Raw genomic sequence first — 23470 nt, forward strand, 5'->3', positions numbered from 1 at the left:
AAAATCCGCGTGTTTGTTTTTCTCTTCCCTTGCTCTTTTTATTTTTACGCTTGCTTGAATTTATTGTTCTCTATTTCATTAAGGCGTTAGATTGATTTATTGTGCGAATCGTATTGCATTATTTTTAAAAACCCAATTCACCCCCCTCTTGGGTTGCGTTACTTGCATTTCAGTATTGACTATTAAACTAACTTCTTTATATATTTAATTATGTTTGGCATCGTGTTTGACTTATTTTTCTTTTGAAACTCAATTTTCTTTTTGATGTAAAATATCTCCCCCTTAATAGCTAATTTTTTTTAAAAATGTACACTCCACTCTTTGTTATTTGTTTATTTATTCATTTTGTTTGTGAGTTTATACTTCCAACATCTCATTATCTTAAAATTAAAAAGATTTTTTCCCATATGCTTAAAATTAAAAAGATTGAGATGAGATTTTATGCCAGAGTTTTTGTCATGTATCTAGTGATATATAAAATAATCTAACCACTTTTAAAGAAAAAGGAATTTCCTTTTGACATGGAAAATTTTAGATAGACCAAAATTTAGAGTTTAAGTCTTTATTATTGTTGGGCGGTCATTATTATTGTTTCAAAACTAATAATTTATAAATTAATAATCACTATTATATAATTTTTTTTAACAATCTCAACTTGAGTTAAAAAGGCTAAATTAATATTTTAATAAATTATTCAAACAATATTTTTATGAAATCCTCTAATATAATTTTATAGTCCCATTTATATTGTAACTTACTATAATTAAAAATGTAATTGATTATAACATTTTATTGAATAAAATATGATTCTAATGTTATTTTTTAATTAAATTTAAATCTAATTGGATTTCATGTCTAATTTTTCTTATTGCATTTAAAAATTTGGAGCTTTTTTCTAATTACAATAAATTTTAGATTTATTTCTTGGAAGATTTAAATTTATAAATTTAAATAATTTAATTTAATTTAATTTAATTTTGATGGATTGCTTTGATACTTGAGTTGAAATGTCTTTTCTCGTTTTAATTTGTATTAACATTGTTAGAATTTCTAAAATCTATTATTTATAATTTTTTATCCACTATATTTTTTTATATTTTAATAATTAATAATTTTTATACAATTAAATTTATCAAAATAAAAATATTTTGATTATAAAGTTCAAACCAAACTCAAATGGATTGATTTGGTTTAAGTTAAAAATATTTGGGTTAGTTTAAATTGGACTCAAATTTTGATAGTTTAATTTGTATTGACTTAAAACCCAAACCAAACCAACCTACACCCGCCCTAACTGCAATATATAAGTCTCTATATAACACGACCACTTGCATATTAAGACGTGGGTGGTAAACTCAGAAACACTACAGTTTAGTTTACATCTATGTGAGAAAGAAGAGTAAATACTTAATTATATTCTTTACGCTTGATGAAGCAGAAGAGAAAAACAAACGACAATAGAAAATCAATAAACTTTTCACTCATACCATAAGGAGTAACACCACTGATATTAATTTTCTAGAGCAGCCAACTTAAGTTTATCAAAATCCTGTTAATTTTTTTCCAGGTAACTTGAGCTTAGTAAAACTTATTGTAACTTGTTTTGATGCGTTTCCACAAGAATAGGAAACAAAGTATGAAAGCAATGATTATCCCCTGCCAAGGCCACTACTGTATTTAACTAAAATCCAGGTCGTCATGCTACATCATCAAGCTGCAGTTGTTGTTGGGCCTGCTGCTGCTGCTGCAAATGTTCAGTGATGGCCGGCTGCTGCTGTTGCTGTTGTGCAAATCCAGTCCCGACTTCTTGTAGTAACTGTTGTAATATCCCAATCACGGACCGCTGCTGCCGCTGTTGCTGTTGTGAAAATCCCACCACTGCCTGCTGCTGATGTTGTTGGAGCCTGGCTTTGCTGCTGATATTGCCGTCGTAAAAACTTGAACACGGCATGCTGTTGCCATGCTAAACAGTGGACCCTCGAATAATTAGCAAGGAACTCATTCAGTTGTTGATCCTTGCAACTTTGCAAAGACGTGCTGCTTGACACAGTAATCTGCAGATGATCAAGATGCCGTTGTAGACATTGTAAATAATGGATCCATTCTTGCTGGTGTTGCTGTTCTAAAGTCTGGAACACGGCCTTTGTTTTCCGCTCAAAAGCCTGAATTGAGGAGAGAAGAAAGCGTTGTTGCAGTTTCAGTTTAGCATGAGGACCACCAGCAACATAAACATTGGCTACCGTCTCTCTGTTTCAAAAAATCAATTCCTTTTCAGAGTTACCAAGGGTGTAATCGCATTCACAGTTTGCTCCACCGTACAGATTTTAAAGACATCAGTACCCAACCAAACAATTCTCCAACTTATTATCTTTAAACGCCTTAATCACATTCTCTCTTTCTGCATCACCACCAGACACCATCATCACAGTTGAAGAATCAATCCAAAATGATTCACAAAATTACCATTGAAATAAACAAATATCGTATCTGTCGATGAATAAGTAGACATATTGCTCGCTCTCAGCGACTGTGTTAATTTGAAGAGTGAGTGGTTTCATTTACCACAAACTCTTTATATAAATAATGAAAGGAGGTATTAGGGATGCAAAGTTATCTGTAAACCCATAAATCTGGCCAACACTTTTTTTTTTTGTAAAAACCTATCCGGTAATTTTATAGGTTATTAGTGGGTATTTGCAAACTCGTATTTTTTATTCTAATTATTTTTATTTTTAATTTTAACTTTAATCATAAAAATTATATTAAAATTTTAATTATAAGTCAATATAAGTTAAAGTTTCTAATTCTAAAACCTAACCTATGTTACTGTAGCATGCATACACACAAAAAAAAAGTTTTTAATAAGTAGAATTTTTTATAATTTTCAAGTTTAATATTACTGATTTTTATTTTAATTTGACTGATTTTGTTTGTTTTATTTTAATAACTTGAAACTTATGATTACTTCTAAAGTTGGGTATTTATTTATTTAATTAATTGTTGACGGTAGTTATATAAAATTTACTTGTTAATATTGTTGGCTAATACTTGTATATTAATCGAAAGATGAAGCAAAACATTGATATTAGTAATGACGATTTCCCTATAATAGAAATACTCTGTACTAGATTAATATATTTTCTATATTTATTTTAATGTTAAAATTTTAATTTCTAATTTACATTGATAAAATCTAGAATTGAGTTTTAACTGTAGATTTTTTAGGCTATTGTTATAAAATTCATTATTAAAAGTATTTTCTTAATATTTGTGATTTTAAATGAGAAAACCCATAAAAAATTAGTTACAAGCTGCGGTTGGTTCGGTAAATGTTAAAACTCATAACGGACATGTTTTTTTTTAAAAGAAAAAAACCATTGAGGGTTGCGGGTGAAATTGGTAATTTAAATTTTTCGTAGGGGTAGATTTAGTAATAACAAATCTACATTGGATTGTGTCTATTGCCATCCCCTAGAGGAATCCTCCCAATACTCTCAAGAGAAGGGATAAGTTATAACCTTATAGCATGCGCACGATAAATTTTCGTTTAATTCCTATATTTTAACTTAAATGTCTATATAATTCTTATATTATGGAAAAACACCTTAAAACACTTTTACAATTTAAAATGTTATATTCTGATCCTTATTTTTCTTTACTTTTACAATAATATACTTTCAATAAGAATCTTCACATTAATTAACTTATGTTTAAAAAAATTAATTTCAGCAAATTGACCAATAAATAGCACTATGAAATAACTAGTATCTTTTGTACCCGTGCAAATAATCTTACTAATAATTATTTATAAATTAATTAATAACAAATAACTTAAGTTAATGTTTAATATCTTACAATAATCTTACTAATAATTATTTTATAAAAATTAATTTACCCAATTAATCTTAAAATAAAATAATAATATCAAAATTTGAGTAAATTTTTATGTTACCTGTCAGGTTAATTTGATAAATTATTAATTTTTTTCAATAAGGATGTCTCAAAGTATATTTTTTAAATATAAGAATTAAACGAATACTTAAATTAAATTATAGGAAAATGAAAACGGTTTTAAGTTTTATGTCGCCTAACTATTCTTAAATTGATGCAGTATTTGATATTGTCCTACTCAAGGTTCAAAACTGTTGCCTACAATTACAAGCTCCTCCTGCATCCTGGCCAGGGGCAGTGCTTGGCTAACCATTGGAAGGTTTTCGCGACTGCAATTTATACTTCCCTAGCGCAAACAATGCATTATGCGGGTCGTACAGCCACAATGTAGTCCAGTACTAGGCGAGAAAGAGAATACTCGATCCTATTTTTTCGTGCTGTTTAATTTTTTTAATATATATATAATTAGAAATCAATCGAGACTCTCTTTAATAATTCTATTATATCACAATTTGATGATTGACCCTCATTTAATATTAGAGGGAGATCTATTATACTTCAAATGTGGGGAGACAAATAAACCCCTACCAAGAGTGGAGCCGAGTACCAACAACCCTTGGGCACATGGGTTGCCAATGAGCTTCAAGCCCATTGGCTTTACACTGTTTAATTGATGGAGCGGAAGAGAAAACAGACACAGTTAGAAAATCAATGAACATTTCTCTCCTACCATCAAGAATAAAAAACTAAACCATCAAGAGTAATCAACTCATGCAGATCAAAATTCTGACGATTGTGTTGAGTAGGTAACTTAAGCTTAGTAAGACTTCTAGAACTTGTTTTGATCTGCAATGCCTTTCTCCAGAAGTATGAAACAGAGCATGAAAGCAATGGTAAACTCCTGCCTCAAAATACACAAAATTATTATCCAGTAATCAGTATGATGAAAAGATTTCAATGGTTTGTAAACTGAGTGGAAGGAAAGCAAAGAATAGAAAGCAAAGACTAGTTCATCATACAGCCGACAAAACAATTGAAACAATTGAACTAATTTATAAACTGTAGCATTCGTATAACCTCAACAATATAATGGGTGTGAGGTAAAATTCAAATAGGAGAACAATAAACAAGGACCTCCAGGTTGACCACTGCTCTGGAATGTTAGTTCTTTGGTTGTGGTTGAGTGATGAACTTCGTAAGGACATAACAGTCTGGTGGGGTAATGTTAGTGTAGTAGTTTTTGATAGTGTCTGTGATATCAAATCCAAATTTCTTATAGAAGTTGATAGCATCTTCATTGTTTGTCTGCACATGCAAGTACACCTCTGATATGTTTTGTTTGGCACAGAGATCAAGGACATGGTTCAACAACTTTGTACCTGCAATAAATCCAAAAATTCAGGTAGCCTACTTAATCACATTGAATTTTTTTTTTCCCTGCCCATGCCTAGTGCAGTAGTGCTATTCACTATTGCAGCTACAAAATTGAAGAAAATAAAACTTGAGTAAAATGAGTTTTGTGTTGATCTTCAGTTTATAACAAGGTCTCAGAAGTTTAAAAAGCAAAAAAACAACAGAAACAGAAATGGGGTGCCACCTAGCTTATATGACATGAACCAACCAAGTTTCCTTAGGTACTCGAACCAGATTCAAACAACCCCCAAGAAAGAGACATCCTCAGGGAAAGATAAGAGTGTACTCACCAATGCCTAGCCCACGGTATGGTGCCAAAACACCCAAAGTCATGATGTAAACACAGATAGCCCCACCTTCCTTCTTCTCCAGCCGGCATGCAATTGCACCGACACATATGTCACTGTAATATGCTGATCAATTGCAGAATGAAGTTTTAGGACAACTGGAAATTCGTTGATATTTACAAAGGTAATGCTGTAGCAAAAACACTAAAGGACTAGATAAAGCAAATCTAAAAAACCATTTGGGCAAGGCTACCAACAATATGATAGAAATCTCATCCAAATAGCACATATTTTTCCATTTTTTTATTGTATTTGCTATTTTGAAAAAAGAAAATAGACACTACTAACCCTTGTAACTGTATTGACATTACTTTAAGGGCCGAGAGTTTTTCTGTAAGTTGTTTAGAACTAAATGCTGACTAAAACACTTGCATTCATGATGCTAGGATGCAGATTTTTGTGATGCTTTGTTTAGTTTCAAAGTTTCTAATCTGAATTTCTACTCACATTAAGAAACCATGTATTTCTCACCTGGTAAATTCAATCCTACATATTGACTTCGAGGCAACATATGCTTCTGGGACCGCTGGACTTCACCTTCTGGGATGAGCAGAGGACAAGGAGTTGCCACTAATTACAGATGGATACGTTTCTTTTCCAAATTACATATGTTAACCAGCCAGTTCTAATTATTATTATTTGGAAACTATGTGCAGGGAAATTCAGTAACCATGAGAGTAAGCAATGACATGATCAAGAACATGCACGAAGAAGCAGAGAAGGTTTGGCTTCCTGAGTTTGTGAAGGTCATTAAAGAAACAAAAGAACCTTTCATAAATGCGATGTATGATTGTGATCCTCTTAAACAAATATTTTGGAGTAACCTAGTATTGATTGGAGATGCTGCTCACCCAACAACTCCTCATGGTCTGAGAAGCACGAACATGTCAATACTAGATGCAATGGTCATGGGAAAAAGCCTTGAAAAGTGGGGAGTGGAGGGTTTGCTTTCAGCTCTTGAAGAGTATCAGACAGTTCGGCTACCTGTAACCTCAAAACAAGTCCTGCATTCACGGCGACTTGGTCGAATTAAACAAGGCTTAGCTCTTCCAGATCGTGAACCTTTTAATACGAAGACAGCAAGTCCACAAGACTGTCAAGAGCTTCAACAGAAAACTATGCCTTTCTTCGCAGACCTGCCTTCTCTGGTTGACTCAACATTATGCTCCACTTGACCTGGGAGAAGATGAAGCATGTTCCAAGCAACCGAATAGTAGTTAAGTTTCAATTCTTTACACTTATTTACATCATACCCAACTTAGTTCTCATTGTGTGTAGTCTAGTTTTCAGTAGGAATCTCGTGTTTGTATAGAACTATTGTATCCTTGTCATCTATCTTTGTTTTATTTTCATTTATCTTGTTATGCAGGAATAAACTTAATTATTGTGATTAAAACAAAAATTATGATCGGTTTCATGTGCCTATTAAAGCTATAAGAAATTAAACTTTTGAATTCAAAAGGACATCCAGCAATTTGCCACGGGCTGGCGTAAGAGTTCTGACATTAACAAGCCGTCATTTTCCCAACCAACTTGAAGTTCTGTCTGGCAATTCTTCATAATTTTAACGAAAGTAAAAGCTAACAACTACCTTCAACAGAGTAAGCATTCAATGGTCGATTATTTTAATATTATATTCACTCAATAATTGAGGATGAGTCTTTCTTTGTTATTATATCAATTGTTTTATAACCAAAGTTGGTAGATGTGAGTGGTTCAGCACTCTCACTCCTTAAGAGAGGTCAGGGGTTCAAGTCCCGATCTCGTATGAAGTTACTACTTTGGCCAGCACTTTACCCCTTACGGGCCGACCCAGTGCGAGCGGGGATTAGTCTCGGTTGTGGTATGAACTTAAAGGTGCCTCCCACAGTTGGGGCTCATTTAGGATCACCTCGTGATTCAAACCAAAGAAAAAATATCAATTGTTTTATAATATTAAGAAGATGAATCAGCATTGTAAGCAATCATTTTCATTTATAATAAAATTTAATATACAAAATGACTGGTGAGGTACCACCATACCAGGTGGTGCATGGAAATATGGGGAATTTGGGACTTCTAGTGCGGCGGTGCTGCAGCGGCTGGGCATTACTTATGAGGTAGCTACTTAATGACCTGATCAGTTGAGTTTTGGGGAATTTGGATTTTGGATCAATTAGTTAGGGAGTTGAGTGTGTTTTGTAACTTTAAGAAAATATAATTTGACTGTAATTATTAGTTATATCTTTATTTTTTTATGATAAGTTTTAATAAGAGTAAATTTACAATTAACTATTATTATTTTTTTAAAAAAAAAACCTTAGCCTCCTCTTACCTCCGCCCTTGGTACCTGCTAAAACCAAATACCCAAATTATGAAAACGAAGAGCGAGACGATATGTTACTGGATTGTTATCAAAATTTGAAGCTAGAACTTAGCAATTGCCCAAAGATAAAGATTTGCTAAGATTTTAGACCCACAGACTTTTTAGTACCAATTTATCTTCGTTCCTTTAAGAATGATGGTGATTTGTAGAGCCATGCCCTGTATTCAAAATAAACAAATTTGAAGAATATATCTGTTGATTCCGGTAGGGCAGGAGTCTCATGCACAAGTTTCTCATCTATTTTCTTACCAGAACAAATTTCTAGCCAAAATGAGGGTGTGAAAGGAAGATAAATAGACGAAATTTGGCCCACCACTTCATTCTTCCTAAATGAATAGCTTTTTACCCTATTAAACGAGGAAAAATGGATTAGATTCTCCCTTAATTTGATCTGATTAGTGATTACTAAATAAAGACCACACACTTTATTGTAGTGTGTTTCTTCATTTAATACATTGCAGTTTGTATGTGGCCCTAGTTTTAGATCACTTAATTGGAAATGGACTTCCCTTTTTTTTTTGATACATTGGAGTCTAGTAAAACTAGGCTAAAACAGAACGGGGAATAGAGGTTCCATATATATCATTACATAACTAATAACCAAGACGCTCGGGGGGGTTTTCAAAGACATGAAGTCTAAGGGGTAAGGAACCAGCAAGTTTCGCCATGGAATGTACAACAAAATTGGCTTCCCGATATATATACTTTATAGTAATGAGCCATTGTCTATTTATCAGTTCCTTTATGGCAGTTATGAGAGAAAAAATATTGCATTAGGCATCAAACTAGTAGAGGAAATAAGTTGGGAAACACATTGGCTATCCACCTCTGCAATTAAATAACGAATGCCACGGTCCCAAGCAATATTAAGTCCTTGAAAAAGACCCCAAAGTTCTGCAGTAGTCACCGATCCAAATCCAATGTTCATGCCAAAGCCAAACTGCCACTTTCCAGAGCAATCCCTCACCAAGCCCCCAGCGCTGGCTAGACCATTCTTTAATCGTGATCCATCAGTATTTAATTTGAAAAAAGATTCAGGGGGAGCTTGCCATCTAACATATTTGATGATCTTATTACTCTGACCGAAACTAAGAGTTGATCGTGCATTTTGAATGTCCTGAGCCCAAGATTTAATTTCAGCAACAACATGAGTGCAGCAAGGGGATTTTTGTGAGAAAAGAAATTGATTATGCCAAAACCAAATTTTCCAGATAGCCACTCCAAATTGATTACGCCAAAACCAAATTTTCCAGATAGCCACTCTAAATTGATTACGCCAAAACAACATGAGTGCAGCAAGGGGATTTTTGTGAGAAAAGAAATTGATTACGCCAAAACCAAATTTTCCAGATAGTCGCTCCAAATAAACATGCCCATTCATCCCCCACTTCATTGATACCAGTCTTTCCCAAGTTGAAACAGAGCCAATCACGAATATTAAAGAAGAAAAAATGATGTCTGAAGTTGACCGGAATTAAACAATTCCATATTCTCTTTGCAACAAAACAGTCCCGAAGTGCATGCATCGCGTTTTCTCTCTCATGGCTACATCAATGAGGGTACCATTGGTTTCACATTTTTATTTTACGTCTTAACTTTTGTATTGACAATATTAGTTTTGTATTATATATATATATATATATATATATATATATATATAACTACTAAGTTATTTTTTGCAATCAATAAATATCTAATAACTCAATACTTTTATATTTATGCTCATAAAATTTTTACTTTTTAAATAAATATTAAAATATCTTAAAAATAATAAATTACATTTTTTTAACACTAATTAAAACAAATAATTTTCACATTTAATCTTGTTTTAGTTAATAACATGGACCATTCGCTCACCACTTGGCATAACTTTGTAACCTAGGTCCTGTTTGGAATCGAAGTATTATACCTTTTAAATTACAACTGTCGTAAAAATTTTGTAATTATAAAACAAAAAATTAATAGCTGTGAACTTAATGATTGCTTACTAAACTTTAGGTATTTATTTACATAATTAATTGTCTAAAATTTACTTGTTAATGTTATTGACAATACTTATGTTTTGATTAAAAAGATGAAGTAAGGTATTGATCTTATTGATCAACAGAAATATTTTATACTAGATTGACATATTTGTGTATTTATTTTAATGTTAAAACTTTAATTTCTCATTTATATTGATAAAATTTAGAAATGGGTATTATATGTAGAGTTTTAAGCTCCTATTATAAATTTATAGTTTGACTTATATAATTTAATTTATTTTTTGTGTTTTTAAAAGTATTGTTTTAATATTTGTGAAGTAAAAATCCATTGCAGGTTACGCGAGGATTTAGTAATTGTTAAAACCTACAGCAGGTGAATTTTTTTTTAAAAATAAAAAACCCATAGCGAGTTAAGAATTTACTGATTTAATTACTTTTTACAAGTGCATGTTTGATAATGATAAAATCACTGCACTGAAAGAAATTGTATGAAGAATATAATTCTTGTTCTGTATTTTTAATGAAATTTACAGAATTATTTATACAAAATAAAGACAAAGTAGCCGTTGAAAGGGTTAATAATATTAAAGGAGAATAAGTGAATACTTCCTAAACTATTGGACAATAACTTTATAAAATAGGAATGAAATATTCCTACATGATATTGACATTCATGTGCAAAATCGTGCGGCAGATATTTCTTGACAAAAAACTTTGACGGGAGCAATTCGAGTGGGAGTCATAAACCCGTTCTTGACTTGACCGTTAATGACTGGCTAAACAGCATAAATAAATGTATAACGATTCTTATATAAAAAGCCACCAACCCAAGCCAAAAGAAAAAAAAAAATTGTGCTGAATACAACAATATAATTTCTTCAGTTTTTACTTGGAAACAAGAGAGATGAATATGAAGAAGCAGAAGCCAAAAGCTATTGTAGTTGGAGGAAGTATTGCTGGGGAATCATGCGCAAAAGCACTTATTTCAGCAGGATGGGATGTTGTTGTGATTGAGAAAACTCGTGGACCCCCAACCCAAAACCCAACCGGTGCTGGCCTCGGACTCGATCCATTGGCTCTGAAAATTGTTCAGTCATGGCTCCATGAACCTGAACTTCTTTACAACAACACTTTACCTATCGCCAATACTGAGGTATATAATATAATATATTTAATTTCTTTTTTCCCAGTAGAATCCAGTAGTGCTTTGAATTTTTTTTTTTTGGTTTTAACCACGAGGTATCTTGGGGAGGGCCTCAACTGTGGGAGGCACCTTTAAGCCCGTACCACAACCCACACTAGAAGTCCTGACTCGAACCGGGAGGCACAAGTTCTGCCAACAAAGGCGACTTCCCTGGGACTCGTGTATACTTTGAATTATACTGATCTCTTAAAGATATTAGTTGCACACGCGTATATACAATGGTGTATGGTTAAGATTTGATAACAGTATATTTTGCTCTGCTCAAAGTACAATTTAGAATGGAATCTCATTGGGAAAAAAATATCTATATATGTTGAATAGATAAAATTTCAATTTGTATTTAATTGCAGAGCCTAGCAACAGATGGGGAAAAGAAGATCAGCTGGGTAATAGGAAGAGAAGAAGGCGCTAAATATCTGACAGCATATTGGGCTGATCTTCATGGCCTTATATACAATACTCTGCCACCTGAAATATTTTTATGGGGTCACCAGTACCTCTCTTTCTGTATTTCTGAAGACAAATTAACTGTCAAAGTTAGAGCTAAGGATCTTGAGACTGATGAAATAATCGAGATAGTAGGAGATTTGCTCGTTGGAGCAGATGGGATCCTCTCATCAATTGGTCGGAGCATTCTACCCGACTTCAAATTGAGGTTTGTGCTTGCTTGTGAATATCAATAAAAGTAATTAATTTTTGAGTATTTTGTTTCTTAAATTTAAATGTGTTTTTAATAGGTACGCAGGATACTGTGCGTGGAGAGGTGTTTTTAATTTTTCAGAAAACAATTCAGAAACCATCTTAGGCTTTCGAAAATCGTATCCTGATATTGGGAAATGCTTTTACACGAATATTGGTTCAGGATCTCACATCATAGTCACTGAGCTTAAGAAAGAGAAGTTCAATTGGGTTTGGTATGTCAATCAACCTGAGCCCGAGCTCAAGGTAACTGCTTACTTTTGTTTCATCTTTTTATTTTGTTTTCGGGGGTTTGGGTTGGGTGCTAAAATCTAATTTTTGCAAACGATCAACAAAGCTCAGACCATCACTGGATCCAATTTTTTTTTTTTTTTATATTTTAATTTTCCGGTTTATCAATGCAGTATGACGTGACATTGGGAAACAAATTATTTTATTCCCTGCAGGGAAATACAACTTCTGTGAAAGTAAGCAGTGACATGATCGAGGAGTTGCACCAAAGAGCAGAGCAGGTTTGGTTACCTGAATTGTCAAGATTGATCAAAGAAACAAAGGATCCTTTCCTTAATGCTATATATGATCGTGATCCTTTGGAGAAAATCTTCTGGGACAGAGTGGTGCTAACAGGAGATGCAGCTCACCCGACAACTCCACACGCTGCCAGAAGCACAAACATGGCGATAACAGATGCAGCAGTGTTAGGAAAATGCCTCGAGAAGTGGGGGCCGGATCATTTATACTCTGCTCTGGAAGAATATCAATCCATTAGGAAACCTGTAACTTCAGCACAAGTTCTACATTCGCGACGATTGGGTCAAATGAAACAAGGGTTAAGTATTCCTGGAAGGGAGCGGCCTTTTGATCCAAAGACAGCAAGTCTAGAGGACTTGGAATTCATCGTTAACATGAAAGTGCCTCTTTTCGACGTTGTTCCTCCGATTCTTGATTCAATTTTTCGTTCTGCTTGATAACTTCAAAGGCCACGGCTTGGTCTGTTCATTATGCTAACTATAGCTGCCTATAAATAAGAGGGTTGACCTCAATTGTGTGAGTAAAAGAACTGCTATACTTATGTTCCTTCCTGTAATAACGAAAGCCTCTTAATTCAGTGTCTCTACTTCTTCAGCAAAATAAAAATAAATTCTTGATCGAAATACACCCAACTTTTCTAATTTTCTTATAAAAAGGACACCACGATAGGATGGGATTGTCCTTGTGTTGTGTCATTGATCTATCCATATTTGTTTTTCCCAAAAACAATTTCCATGAAGGAGGATGTTTTGCTGCTTGTTAGTGCACGCTATTTAAGCACAAGACATGATTGAGATTTATGCAAGGTATGTGGTAGAATTTATGTAAGACGACCGATGAAGCTAAACATGAGAGTTAGTAACTTTTACTATGGTGATCAACGCGTTGAAGAAAAAATTTAGAATTTTTATTATAAGTGGTGCATACAAAAGTTGGTGAGTCGAACTTGTACTCAAATACTAGCTCATGTATTAGGAGTTGCCTTAGGCTTACGTTATTAATCTAGTAACTAATATTAGCGATATGAAACATTTTTTCTATCATCTTCCATCACAAGTGTGTGGGTCAATATTTTTGTTTGGTCCTTGTCTAGTGATGAGATAATGTGAGTGATTTTGAGAGAAAATATGAAAAACACAAACAATGAAAATTCCCTTTTACTTAAACTATGACAGAATTTTTTTACACTGAAGTTGATAGAAGACACTCGAATGCGCAGGAGTGAAATCTTGACAAATTAAAGCGAGAACTAAGACATGCTAGTCCTTTCTCGCGCATTTAGTTGACATTATTTTGCTTTGCAAATAAATGCGGGCATGGTTGAAGGCATTTTATCTTTCCGGAAGTGGATGGAGAAATAAATATAATTAAAAGGGATGCGAATAATAAATGCCAGTTTTTCTTAATTACGAAGAATATATTAGAAATAAATTGAAATGTAACAAAATACTTGAAATAATTCAAGTGATGGGTTTTTTCTCCGTCAATAACGCTTGATAGTTCCTTGTCATGAGCTTCTTATCTTCTGTCTTGAAGGAAGAAATTGCAAAAGACGAATAAAACGATTTCCTTTACACATTCAATCAATGCTGCTCATCCATAAGTTGCCCATTTCATAATAATAATAATACAATACAGATAGCTCAACAGCACCAACCAAAACTTCGCCACCAGTCACGGTGAAATGTGAGATGCCTGCGCTGATTCTTATTTTTATTTTAATTTTTATAATTACTGATCGAATAACATTATTTTGTTTAATTATTTGTTTTGAATAAACTAGAGAATGACATTTAAAATATCAAATATCAAATTTAATGATTTGTTGAGAGTGGTAAGAGTATCTTCGCATAAAAACTAAAAGTTAGTTGGTTAGCTAGTTATAATAGAAAAAAATTAAAGGACCAATTTGAAATATTTGAGCTAGTTATATAAATTTCCCATAGATTTTCACGTACCGTTAGTTTTAAGAATTCAACTTTGACATGATTATGAATTCCAAAAATTGATTAAGAAGAAAGACAGAAACTTTAGCAATGATGCTGAATCAATCATTCATTTTTTTTAAATTATGACTGGTAATGTTTGGGGTTGACGACGCCTCCCCAACTGTCAGGCAATTATCGTTTCCAAAAGTTTTCCAGATTCAGCCTGAAAATTTAACGGCTGTAAAAAAATAATTGAGGATGAGTCTTTCTTTGTTATTATATCAATTGTTTTATAATTTTAAGAAGATGAATCAGCATTGTAAGCCATCATTTTCATTTATAATAAAGTTAATATACAAAATGACTGGTGAGGTACCACCATACCGGGCGGTGCATGGAAAGATGGGGAATTTGGGACTTCCGGTGCGGCGAGAGACTGAGCATGAGGGTGCTGCAGCGGCTGGGCATCACTTATGAGGTAGCTACTTAATGACCTGATCAGTTGAGTTTTGGAGAATTTGGATTTTGGATCAATTAGTTAGGGAGTTGAGTGAGTTTTGTAACTTTAAGAAAATAGAATTTGACTGTAATTATTAGTTATATCTTTATTTTTTTACGATAAGTTTTAATAAGAGTAAATTTACAATTAACTATTATTATTTAAAAAAAAAAAAACCTTAGCCTCCTCTTACCTCCGCCCTTGGTACCTGCTAAAACCAAATACCCAAATTATGAAAACGAAGAGCGAGACGATATGTTACTGGATTGTCATCAAAATTTGAAGCTAGAACTTAGCAATTGCCCAAAGATAAAGATTTGCTAAGATTTTAAGACCCACAGACTTTTTAGTACCAATTTATCTTCGTTCCTTTAAGAATGATGGTGATTTGTAGAGCCATGCCCTGTATTCAAAATAAACAAATTTGAAGAATATATCTATTGATTCCGGTAGGGCAGGAGTCTCATGCACAAGTTTCTCATCTATTTTCTTACCAGAACAAATTTCTAGTCAAAATGAGGGCGTGAAAGGAAGATAAAGAGACGAAATTTGGCCCACCACTTCATTCTTCCTAAATGAATAGCTTTTTACCCTATTAAACGAGGAAAAATGGATTAGATTCTCCCTTAATTTGATCTGATTAGTGATTACGAAATAAAGACCCCAGACTTTATTGTATTGTGTTTCGTCATTTAATACATTGAAGTTTGTATGTGGCCCTAGTTTTAGATCACTTAATTGGAAAGGCACTTCCTTAATTATTTTTCAAAAGCACATCCTATAAGACTCCAACAGATGGAGTCCAAGTTCTAGAATAGATGAATAAATGATGTCAATTAAATGGCAATAGCCCACCAAAGAAGACAAAGAAAACAAGTTAGCAGAGATTTTACGGTATACCAAAAGTACTACACTCAATTAATATATATACGCTATATGTGTATTTATTTTTAAAAAATTATCATGTAATTAATAGTTATATTTAATTAAACTATACATATCATACATGTATTAGTTATATGTAGCACCTATATTATACTCTAGAATTTCTCACAAGATAATATGTCAATATACCACAAACACAAAGTTTGAATCCTGTGAAATATGTTTAAAATTGACTCTTGTAGAAATTATTACGTGGTGGTGAAATGATTATGATAAATAATATATTAACACATGTCAATATATAATTATGCTACATCAATGAGGGTACCATTGGTTTCACATTTTTATTTTACGTCTTAACTTTTGTATTGACAGTATTAGTTTTGTATTATATATATATATATATATATATATATATATATATATATAACTACTAAGTTATTTTTTGCAATCAATAAATATCTAATAACTCAATACTTTTATATTTATGCTCATAAAATTTTTACTTTTTAAATAAATACTAAAATATCTTAAAAAAAATAAATTACATTTTTTTAACACTAATTAAAACAAATAATTTTCACATTTAATCTTGTTTTAGTTAATAACATGGACCATTCGCTCACCACTTGGCATAACTTTGTAACCTAGGTCTTGTTTGGAATCGAAGTATTATACCTTTTAAGTTACAACTGTCGTAAAAATTTTGTAATTATAAAACAAAAAATTAATAGCTGTGAACTTAATGATTGCTTACTAAACTTTAGGTATTTATTTACTTATTTAATTGTCTAAAATTTACTTGTTAATGTTATTGACAATACTTATGTATTGATTAAAAAGATGAAGTAAGGTATTGATCTTATTGATCAACAAAAATATTTTATACTAGATTGACATATTTGTGTATTTATTTTAATGTTAAAACTTTAATTTCTCATTTATACTGATAAAATTTAGAAATGGGTATTATATGTAGATTTTTAAGCTCCTATTAGAAATTTATAGTTTGACTTATATAATTTAATTTATTTTTTGTGTTTTTAAAAGTATTGTTTTAATATTTGTGAATTAAAAATCCATTGCAGGTTACGCGAGGATTTAGAAACCTACAGCAGGTGAATTTTTTTTAAAAATAAAAAACCCATAGCGAGTTAAGAATTTACTGATTTAATTACTTTTTACAAGTGCATGTTTGATAATGATAAAATCACTGCACTGAAAGAAATTGTATGAAGAATATAATTCTTGTTCTGTATTTTTAATGAAATTTACAGAATTATTTATACAAAATAAAGACAAAGTAGCCGTTAAAAGGTTTAATAATATTAAAGGAGAATAAGTGAATACTTCCTAAACTATTGCACAATATCTTTATACAATAGGAATGAAATATTCCTACATGATATTGACATTCAAGTGCAAAAATCGTGCCGGAGATATTCCTTGACAAATAACTTTGATGTGAGCAAGTCGTGTCACGTGTGGAGTGATAAACCCGACTTGACCGTTAATGACTTTCGTTTTGGTAATCTTGGTCAGCTTGCTTAACAAGTGGTACCCATAACCCATCCATACTGCTAGGCTAGCTAAACAGCATAAATAAATGTATAACGATTCTTATATAAAAAGCCACCACCCCAAGCCAAAAGAAAAAAAAAAATTGTGCTGAATACAACAATATAATTTCTTCAGTTATATTTACTTGGAAACAAGAGAGATGAATATGAAGAAGCAGAAGCCAAAAGCTATTGTAGTTGGAGGAAGCATTGCTGGGGAATCATGCGCAAAAGCACTTGTTTCAGCAGGCTGGGATGTTTTTGTGATTGAGAAAACTCGTGGACCCCCAACCCAAAACCCAACCGGTGCTGGCCTTGGACTCGATCCATTGGCTCAGAAAATTGTTCAGTCATGGCTCCATGAACCTGAACTTCTTTACAACAACACTTTACCTGTCACCATTACTGAGGTATTTAATATAATATATTTAATTTTTTTTTTCCCAGTAGAATCCAGTAGTGCTTTGAATTATACTGATCTCTTAAAGATATTAGTTGCACACGCGTATATACAATGGTGTATGGTTAAGATTTGATAACAGTATATTTTGCTCTGCTCAAAGTACAATTTAGAATGGAATCTCATTGGGAAAAAAATATCTATATATGTTGAATAGATAAAATTTCAATTTGTATTTAATTGCAGAACCTAGCAACAGATGGGGAAAAGAAGATCAGCTGGGTAATAGGAAGAGAAGGAGGCGCTAAATATCTGACAGCATATTGGGCTGATCTTCATGGCCTTATATACAATACTCTGCCACCTGAAATATTTTTATGGGGTCACCAGTACCTCTCTTTCTGTATTTCTGAAGACAAATTAACTGTCAAAGTTAGAGCTAAGGATCTTGAGACTGATGAAATAATCGAGATAGTAGGAGATTTGCTCGTCGGAGCAGATGGGATCCTCTCATCAATTGGTCGGAGCATTCTACCTGACTTCAAATTGAGGTTTGTGCTTGCTTGTGAATATCAATAAAAGTAATTAATTTTTGAGTATTTTGTTTCATAAATTTCAATGTGTTTTTAATAGGTACACAGGATACTGTGCGTGGAGAGGTGTTTTTAATTTTTCAGAAAACGATTCAGAAACCATCTTAGGCATTCGAAAATCGTATCCTGATATTGGGAAATGCCTTTACACGAATATTGGTTCTGGATCTCACATCGTAGTCACTGAGCTTAAGAAAGAGAAGTTCAATTGGGGTTGGTATGTCAATCAACCTGAGCCCGAGCTCAAGGTAACCGCTTACTTTTGTTTCATCTTTTTATTTTGTTTTCGGGGTTTTGGGTTGAGTGCTAAAATCTAATTTTTGCAAACGATCAACACAGCTCAGACCATCACTGGATCCAATTTTTTTTTAATTTTAATTTTCCGGTTTATCAATGCATTATGACGTGACATTGGGAAACAAATTATTTTATTCTCTGCAGGGAAATACAACTTCTGTGAAAGTAAGCAGTGACATGATCGAGGAGTTGCACCAAAGAGCAGAGCAGGTTTGGTTACCTGAATTGTCAAGATTGATCAAAGAAACAAAGGATCCTTTCCTTAATGCTATATATGATTGCGATCCTTTGGAGAAAATCATCTGGGACAGAGTGGTGTTAACAGGAGATGCAGCTCACCCGACAACTCCACACTCTGCCAGAAGCACAAACATGGCGATAATAGATGCAGCAGTGTTAGGAAAATGCCTCGAGAAGTGGGGGCCGGATCATTTATACTCTGCTCTGGAAGAATATCAATCCATTAGGAAACCTGTAACTTCAGCACAAGTTCTACATTCGCGACGATTGGGTCAAATGAAACAAGGGTTAAGTATTCCTGGAAGGGAGCGGCCTTTTGATCCAAAGACAGCAAGTCTAGAGGACTCGGAATTCATCGTTGTGCCTCCTTTCGACGTTGTTCCTCCGATTCTTGATTCAATTTTTCGTTCTGCTTGATAACTTCAAAGGACACGGCTTGGTCTGTTCATTATGCTAACTATAGCTGCCTATAAATAAGAGGGTTGACCTCAATTGTGTGAGTAAAAGAACTGCTATACTTATGTTCCTTCCTGTAATAACGAAAGCCTCTTACTTAATTCAGTGTCTCTACTTCTTCAGCAAAATAAAAATAAATTCTTGATCGAAAACAAGTTAGGAGAGATTATCAAATATACATGCTACTGTCAATAAAAAAAGAAAGACAAATATAAATAAATTATCAAATAAAAAAATATAAATAAATGGCACGTAATGTTTATTTTTCATTTATAATAAAGTTTAATATACAAAATGACTGGTGTGTTAGACACGTTTTCAAAAACGTGTATAATGTGGCCATCTAATTTATTTTAATTATTAGTTTTCTAATTTAAATTGATATTTATCTTTATTTAGTTTACTTTTAAAACGTTGGGTTTGGTTTAAAATTTGAATAAAGATAAAACACCTCTTCCTAATATCTCTCATACACATTACGGGTGGTTTACTAAAATCAAGGGGATAACGGCTCATAACTTCCTCTTTTATTTAAACATGTCATCTTGATGGGAGATGACTGACGGTCACGTTTTTTTCAAGGTCCCTGGTCTAACAACAGAGCTTGTGTATACCATCTACTCTCAGGAATTAAGTGTTGGATAGACTAGAAAATTCTGAGTACAAAGCATCGCTTGTTTGCGTTGGTTTTGTTTGCATTCTAGTAGAAAGGTTGTGTACAATTGAATCTGATAACTATGGCAGGAGGTAAGTTTTCTAACTTGGCGCATGATGAATATAGTCTTTTAGTTGGTATCAGAGCCATGGTTCTCGTCTAGTTATCGATTCTTATATGTTAGAATCTGAATAATTTAAAGCATGATTGATTATTATATGAATAATTGTTTCGCATGCGTGATATAACATATGAATATGAGTTTGTGATATTATGTGATATATATATAGTTTCAGGATAGCCTAAAATTTTTCCGTTGTCTTTTCATACGGAATACATGAATGGAATTATGCAATAATGGTTATTTGAGACTTGTCTGCAGAATTGATATAAGTAGAATTAATTATTTCGTTTGACTCTAGCATGTTATTATATAAATTCAATTAATTCAGTAGTCTACATTCGGTTTTCGGTTAAGTTTTAGTGACATTATAATATGTAAATAAATGCATGCATGATTGAATATAATATATTTGTTGTATTCTTGGATTGCATTAATAATGATAAAGGACACCTGTATTTGTTAACTAGCATAATATTACGATTGGAAACCTGATACATGACAAATGTCATATTTCCATGCTATTGGTTCTGTGAAGAATTGTTGGGTGTCTTAAAATTATATTCGGTAACCTTGGCATGTACTTTGATGATATAAATCCATGGAAATGTTTTGTAAGCTTGTACTTTGTTTGTTTTTGTAGCTATTCAATCTTTGTCTGTTCCAAATAGTGATACTTCTCGAATCCCTTTTCTGAGTGGTGACAATTTTAATGAATGGAAGGAGAGAATTCTCCTAACGTTAGGGTGTAATGACCTTGAGTGGATGAGCCACCAATGCCTACGGAATTAAGTACCCCACGAGAGAAAGCATCATATGAACGATGGGAGCGATCCAATCGATTGAGCATGATGCTCATTAAGGCTCATGTTGGGAAAAGCATTCGTGGCTCTATTCCAGATTGTGATAAGGTGAACGATTATCTCAATGCCATAGAGCAACAATTTGAGACATCTGACAAGGCTATGACAAGCACCTTAATGAGTAAATTGTCATCCATGAAGTTTACTGGCACCAAAGGAGTGCGTGAGCACATTATGGAAATGAGGGATATTGCTGCTCGACTCAAGTCACTAGAAATTGAGATTTCTAAGTCATTTTTGGTTCACTTTATTCTCAACTCACTCCCTCAAGATTATGGACCTTTTAAGATTTCTTATAACACACATAAGGAAAAGTGGTCAATTAATGAACTCTTGACCTTATGTGTGCAAGAGGAAGGGAGGTTGAATCAAGAGACAATGGAAAGTGCCCATACAGTGACTGCTGGAAAGCAATTTGACAAGAAGGGTAAAGGAAAAGGCAAAGCGCCTCTTAAATAGGTTAATAAGAACGTTATCAAGTGTTTTTTCTGCAAGAAGAGAGGACACATGAAGAAAGCTTGCCCTAAATATATGAATTGGCTTGAAAAGAAAGGTAATCTTATCTCTCTTGTGTGTTACGAATCTAATATGGTTCATGTTTCTCATAACACTTGGTGGATTGACTCTGGTTCTACAATCCATATCTCCAATACCATGCAGGGCTTCCTAAACCACAGGAAACCGATGGAAAGTGAACGAGCCATCTATTCAGGAAACAAGATGCCTTCACGTGTTGAAGTTGTCAGGACCTACAGACTTGTCCTTAATTCTGGCTTTGTTCTAGACCTTGATAAAACCTTTTACATTCCATCATTTTCTAGAAACCTTGTTTCAGTTTCAAGACTTTTACCTTTTGGTTTTGGTTTTGATTTTCTTGGGACAATTTTTCACTTGTTAAAAGATTCTGTTATTGTTGGTGATGGAATCTTAGATGATGGTATGTTTAAACTTCATTTAAACCCCACTTTTGATTTTAACCTTATGACTATGCATGGTAATATTGGTGTTAAGAGAAGTGCCTTAAATGAGCAATCCTCCATGTTGTGGCACGGGAGATTAGGTCATATCACCATTGAGAGAATTAAGAGGTTAGTAAATGATGGAGCACTTGAGGCTCTTGACTTTACTGATTTTGGTACTTGTGTGGACTGCATTAAGGGAAAGCAGACCAATAAGACCAAGAAAGGTGCAAGGAGGAGTTCAGATATTTTAGAAATCGTACACACTGACATTTGTGGCTCATTTTCAGAAGTGTGCTTAAATGGTCAGAGATATTTCATCTCCTTTATTGATGATTATTCACGATACATGTATCTCTACTTGCTTTATGATAAGGGTGAAGCATTGGATGCTTTTAAAGTATATAAAGCATAAGTAGAGAAACAATTAGGGAAACCAATCAAAATCGTGAGATCATATAGAGGTGGAGAATATTATGGTCGATACACGGGATCAGAGCAAAAACCAGGTCCTTTTGCTAGGTTTCTTGAAGAAAATGGTATTGTTACTCAATATACAATGTCAGGCTCACCATATCAGAATGGCGTAGCTGAAAGACGAAACCGAACATTAATGGACATAGTTCGGAGTATGATTAGCAACTCCAATCTCCCATTATCCTTGTGGAGTGAAGCCTTAAAAACTGCTGTATATGTATTAAATAGAGTTTCAACTAAGGCTGTTCCTAAAACTCCTTTTGAGTTATGGAAAGGTTGGAAGCCTAGTTTAAGACATATACGAGAATGAGGTTGTCCCGCTGAAGTTAAGGTTTACAATCCACAAGAGAAAAAGTTAGACCCAAGGACAGTCAGTGGGTTTTTCATTGGCTATACAGAAAGGTCTAAGGGATATAGATTTTATTGTCCATCCCATGCTTTTAAAATTGTAGAAGCCAAGAATGCTAGGTTTATAGAGAATGATGGGATTAATAGGAGTAGTCAACCTTGAAACATAGTTTTTGAGGAAGATCAAAGTTCAAAAACTACTCCTGATACTTCAGATTATTTGGTTGTAGTTCAACAATTTCCATAACCAGCCACTGAAGAGCCTCATCATGAAGAGAATGTTCCTGAAGATCTAGTTATTCAGCAGCCTCCTCAAGAGGATGTTGATATAACATTAAGGAGATCCACAAGGACAAAGAAACCAGCAATTCCTTATGATTATGTGGTGTATCTACAAGAATCTGATGTTAATATTGGTGCTGAAGATGACCCTACCTCATTTTTACAAGCTACGTGTAGTAGTAAATCCATTTTATGGTACAATGCCATGAAGGATGAGATGGATTCTATGACTAATAACCAAGTTTGGGATCTTGTTGAATTACCTAAAGAAGCAAAAGATATTGGTTGTAAATGGGTTTTCAAAATCAAAAGAGATTCTTTAGGCAATATTGAAAGATATAAAGCAAGACTTGTAGCCAAAGGATTCACTCAACAAGAACGAATTAATTATCATGACACATTTTCTCCAGTTTCTAAGAAGGATTCTTTTAGGATAATCATGACATTAGTAGCCCATTTTGACATGGAGCTAC

At 33.3% G+C, this 23470-nt stretch overlaps 5 protein-coding genes and 1 long non-coding RNA gene across 8 annotated transcripts in view; 4 read left to right on the plus strand and 2 right to left on the minus strand.

Moving 5' to 3' along the window:
- Positions 1 to 4924: 4924 nt before the first annotated feature.
- Positions 4925 to 5721, minus strand: LOC102630165 (uncharacterized; the record flags this gene model as incomplete). Its single annotated transcript, XM_052437346.1, has 2 exons — positions 4925 to 5270; positions 5595 to 5721. Coding segments are annotated over 2 exons (345 nt in total), but the record flags the coding sequence as incomplete, so codon positions are not given.
- A 601-nt stretch (positions 5722 to 6322) lies between these two features.
- On the plus strand, positions 6323 to 6826 carry LOC102629874 (uncharacterized). The gene has a single exon (XM_052438202.1). It carries the CDS (start codon positions 6323 to 6325, stop codon positions 6824 to 6826), a length of 504 nt encoding a protein of 167 aa, XP_052294162.1.
- Positions 6827 to 10883: 4057 nt separating this feature from the next.
- LOC127900227 (uncharacterized) lies at positions 10884 to 17723 on the minus strand. The gene is made up of 2 exons (XR_008052229.1): positions 17673 to 17723; positions 10884 to 11110 (listed from the first exon to the last, which is right to left on the minus strand). It is a non-coding gene; the product is annotated as an uncharacterized LOC127900227 (long non-coding RNA).
- On the plus strand, positions 10906 to 13060 carry LOC112497075 (uncharacterized). Its single transcript, XM_052434550.1, has 4 exons — positions 10906 to 11154; positions 11556 to 11860; positions 11943 to 12150; positions 12351 to 13060. The coding sequence occupies exons 1-4, from the start codon at positions 10906 to 10908 to the stop codon at positions 12870 to 12872; spliced, it is 1284 nt and encodes a 427-aa protein (XP_052290510.1). The 3' UTR covers positions 12873 to 13060.
- The window catches only part of LOC102612267 (uncharacterized), a 30754-nt gene continuing 24599 nt past the window's right edge, over positions 17316 to 23470 (plus strand). For 2 of the 3 annotated variants that reach the window (XR_008052222.1, XR_008052221.1), the window contains exons 1-4: positions 17316 to 17716; positions 17953 to 18257; positions 18340 to 18547; positions 18741 to 19323. Coding sequence is in view for 1 of the 3 variants with exons in the window: in XM_052434577.1 (XP_052290537.1) it covers positions 17468 to 17716; positions 17953 to 18257; positions 18340 to 18547; positions 18741 to 19253 (1275 nt within the window). In the remaining 2 variants the exon portion in view is untranslated. Of the gene's footprint in view, positions 17717 to 17952; positions 18258 to 18339; positions 18548 to 18740; positions 19394 to 23470 lie in introns of those variants that run through there. The other variant, XM_052434577.1, reaches the window with a different exon arrangement.
- On the plus strand, positions 20845 to 21390 carry LOC127901256 (uncharacterized). Its single transcript, XM_052438206.1, has one exon. It carries the CDS (start codon positions 20845 to 20847, stop codon positions 21388 to 21390), a length of 546 nt encoding a protein of 181 aa, XP_052294166.1.

Source organism: Citrus sinensis, chromosome 1 (assembly GCF_022201045.2).
Source record: "Citrus sinensis cultivar Valencia sweet orange chromosome 1, DVS_A1.0, whole genome shotgun sequence".
NCBI classification, from domain to species: Eukaryota; Viridiplantae; Streptophyta; class Magnoliopsida; order Sapindales; family Rutaceae; genus Citrus; species Citrus sinensis.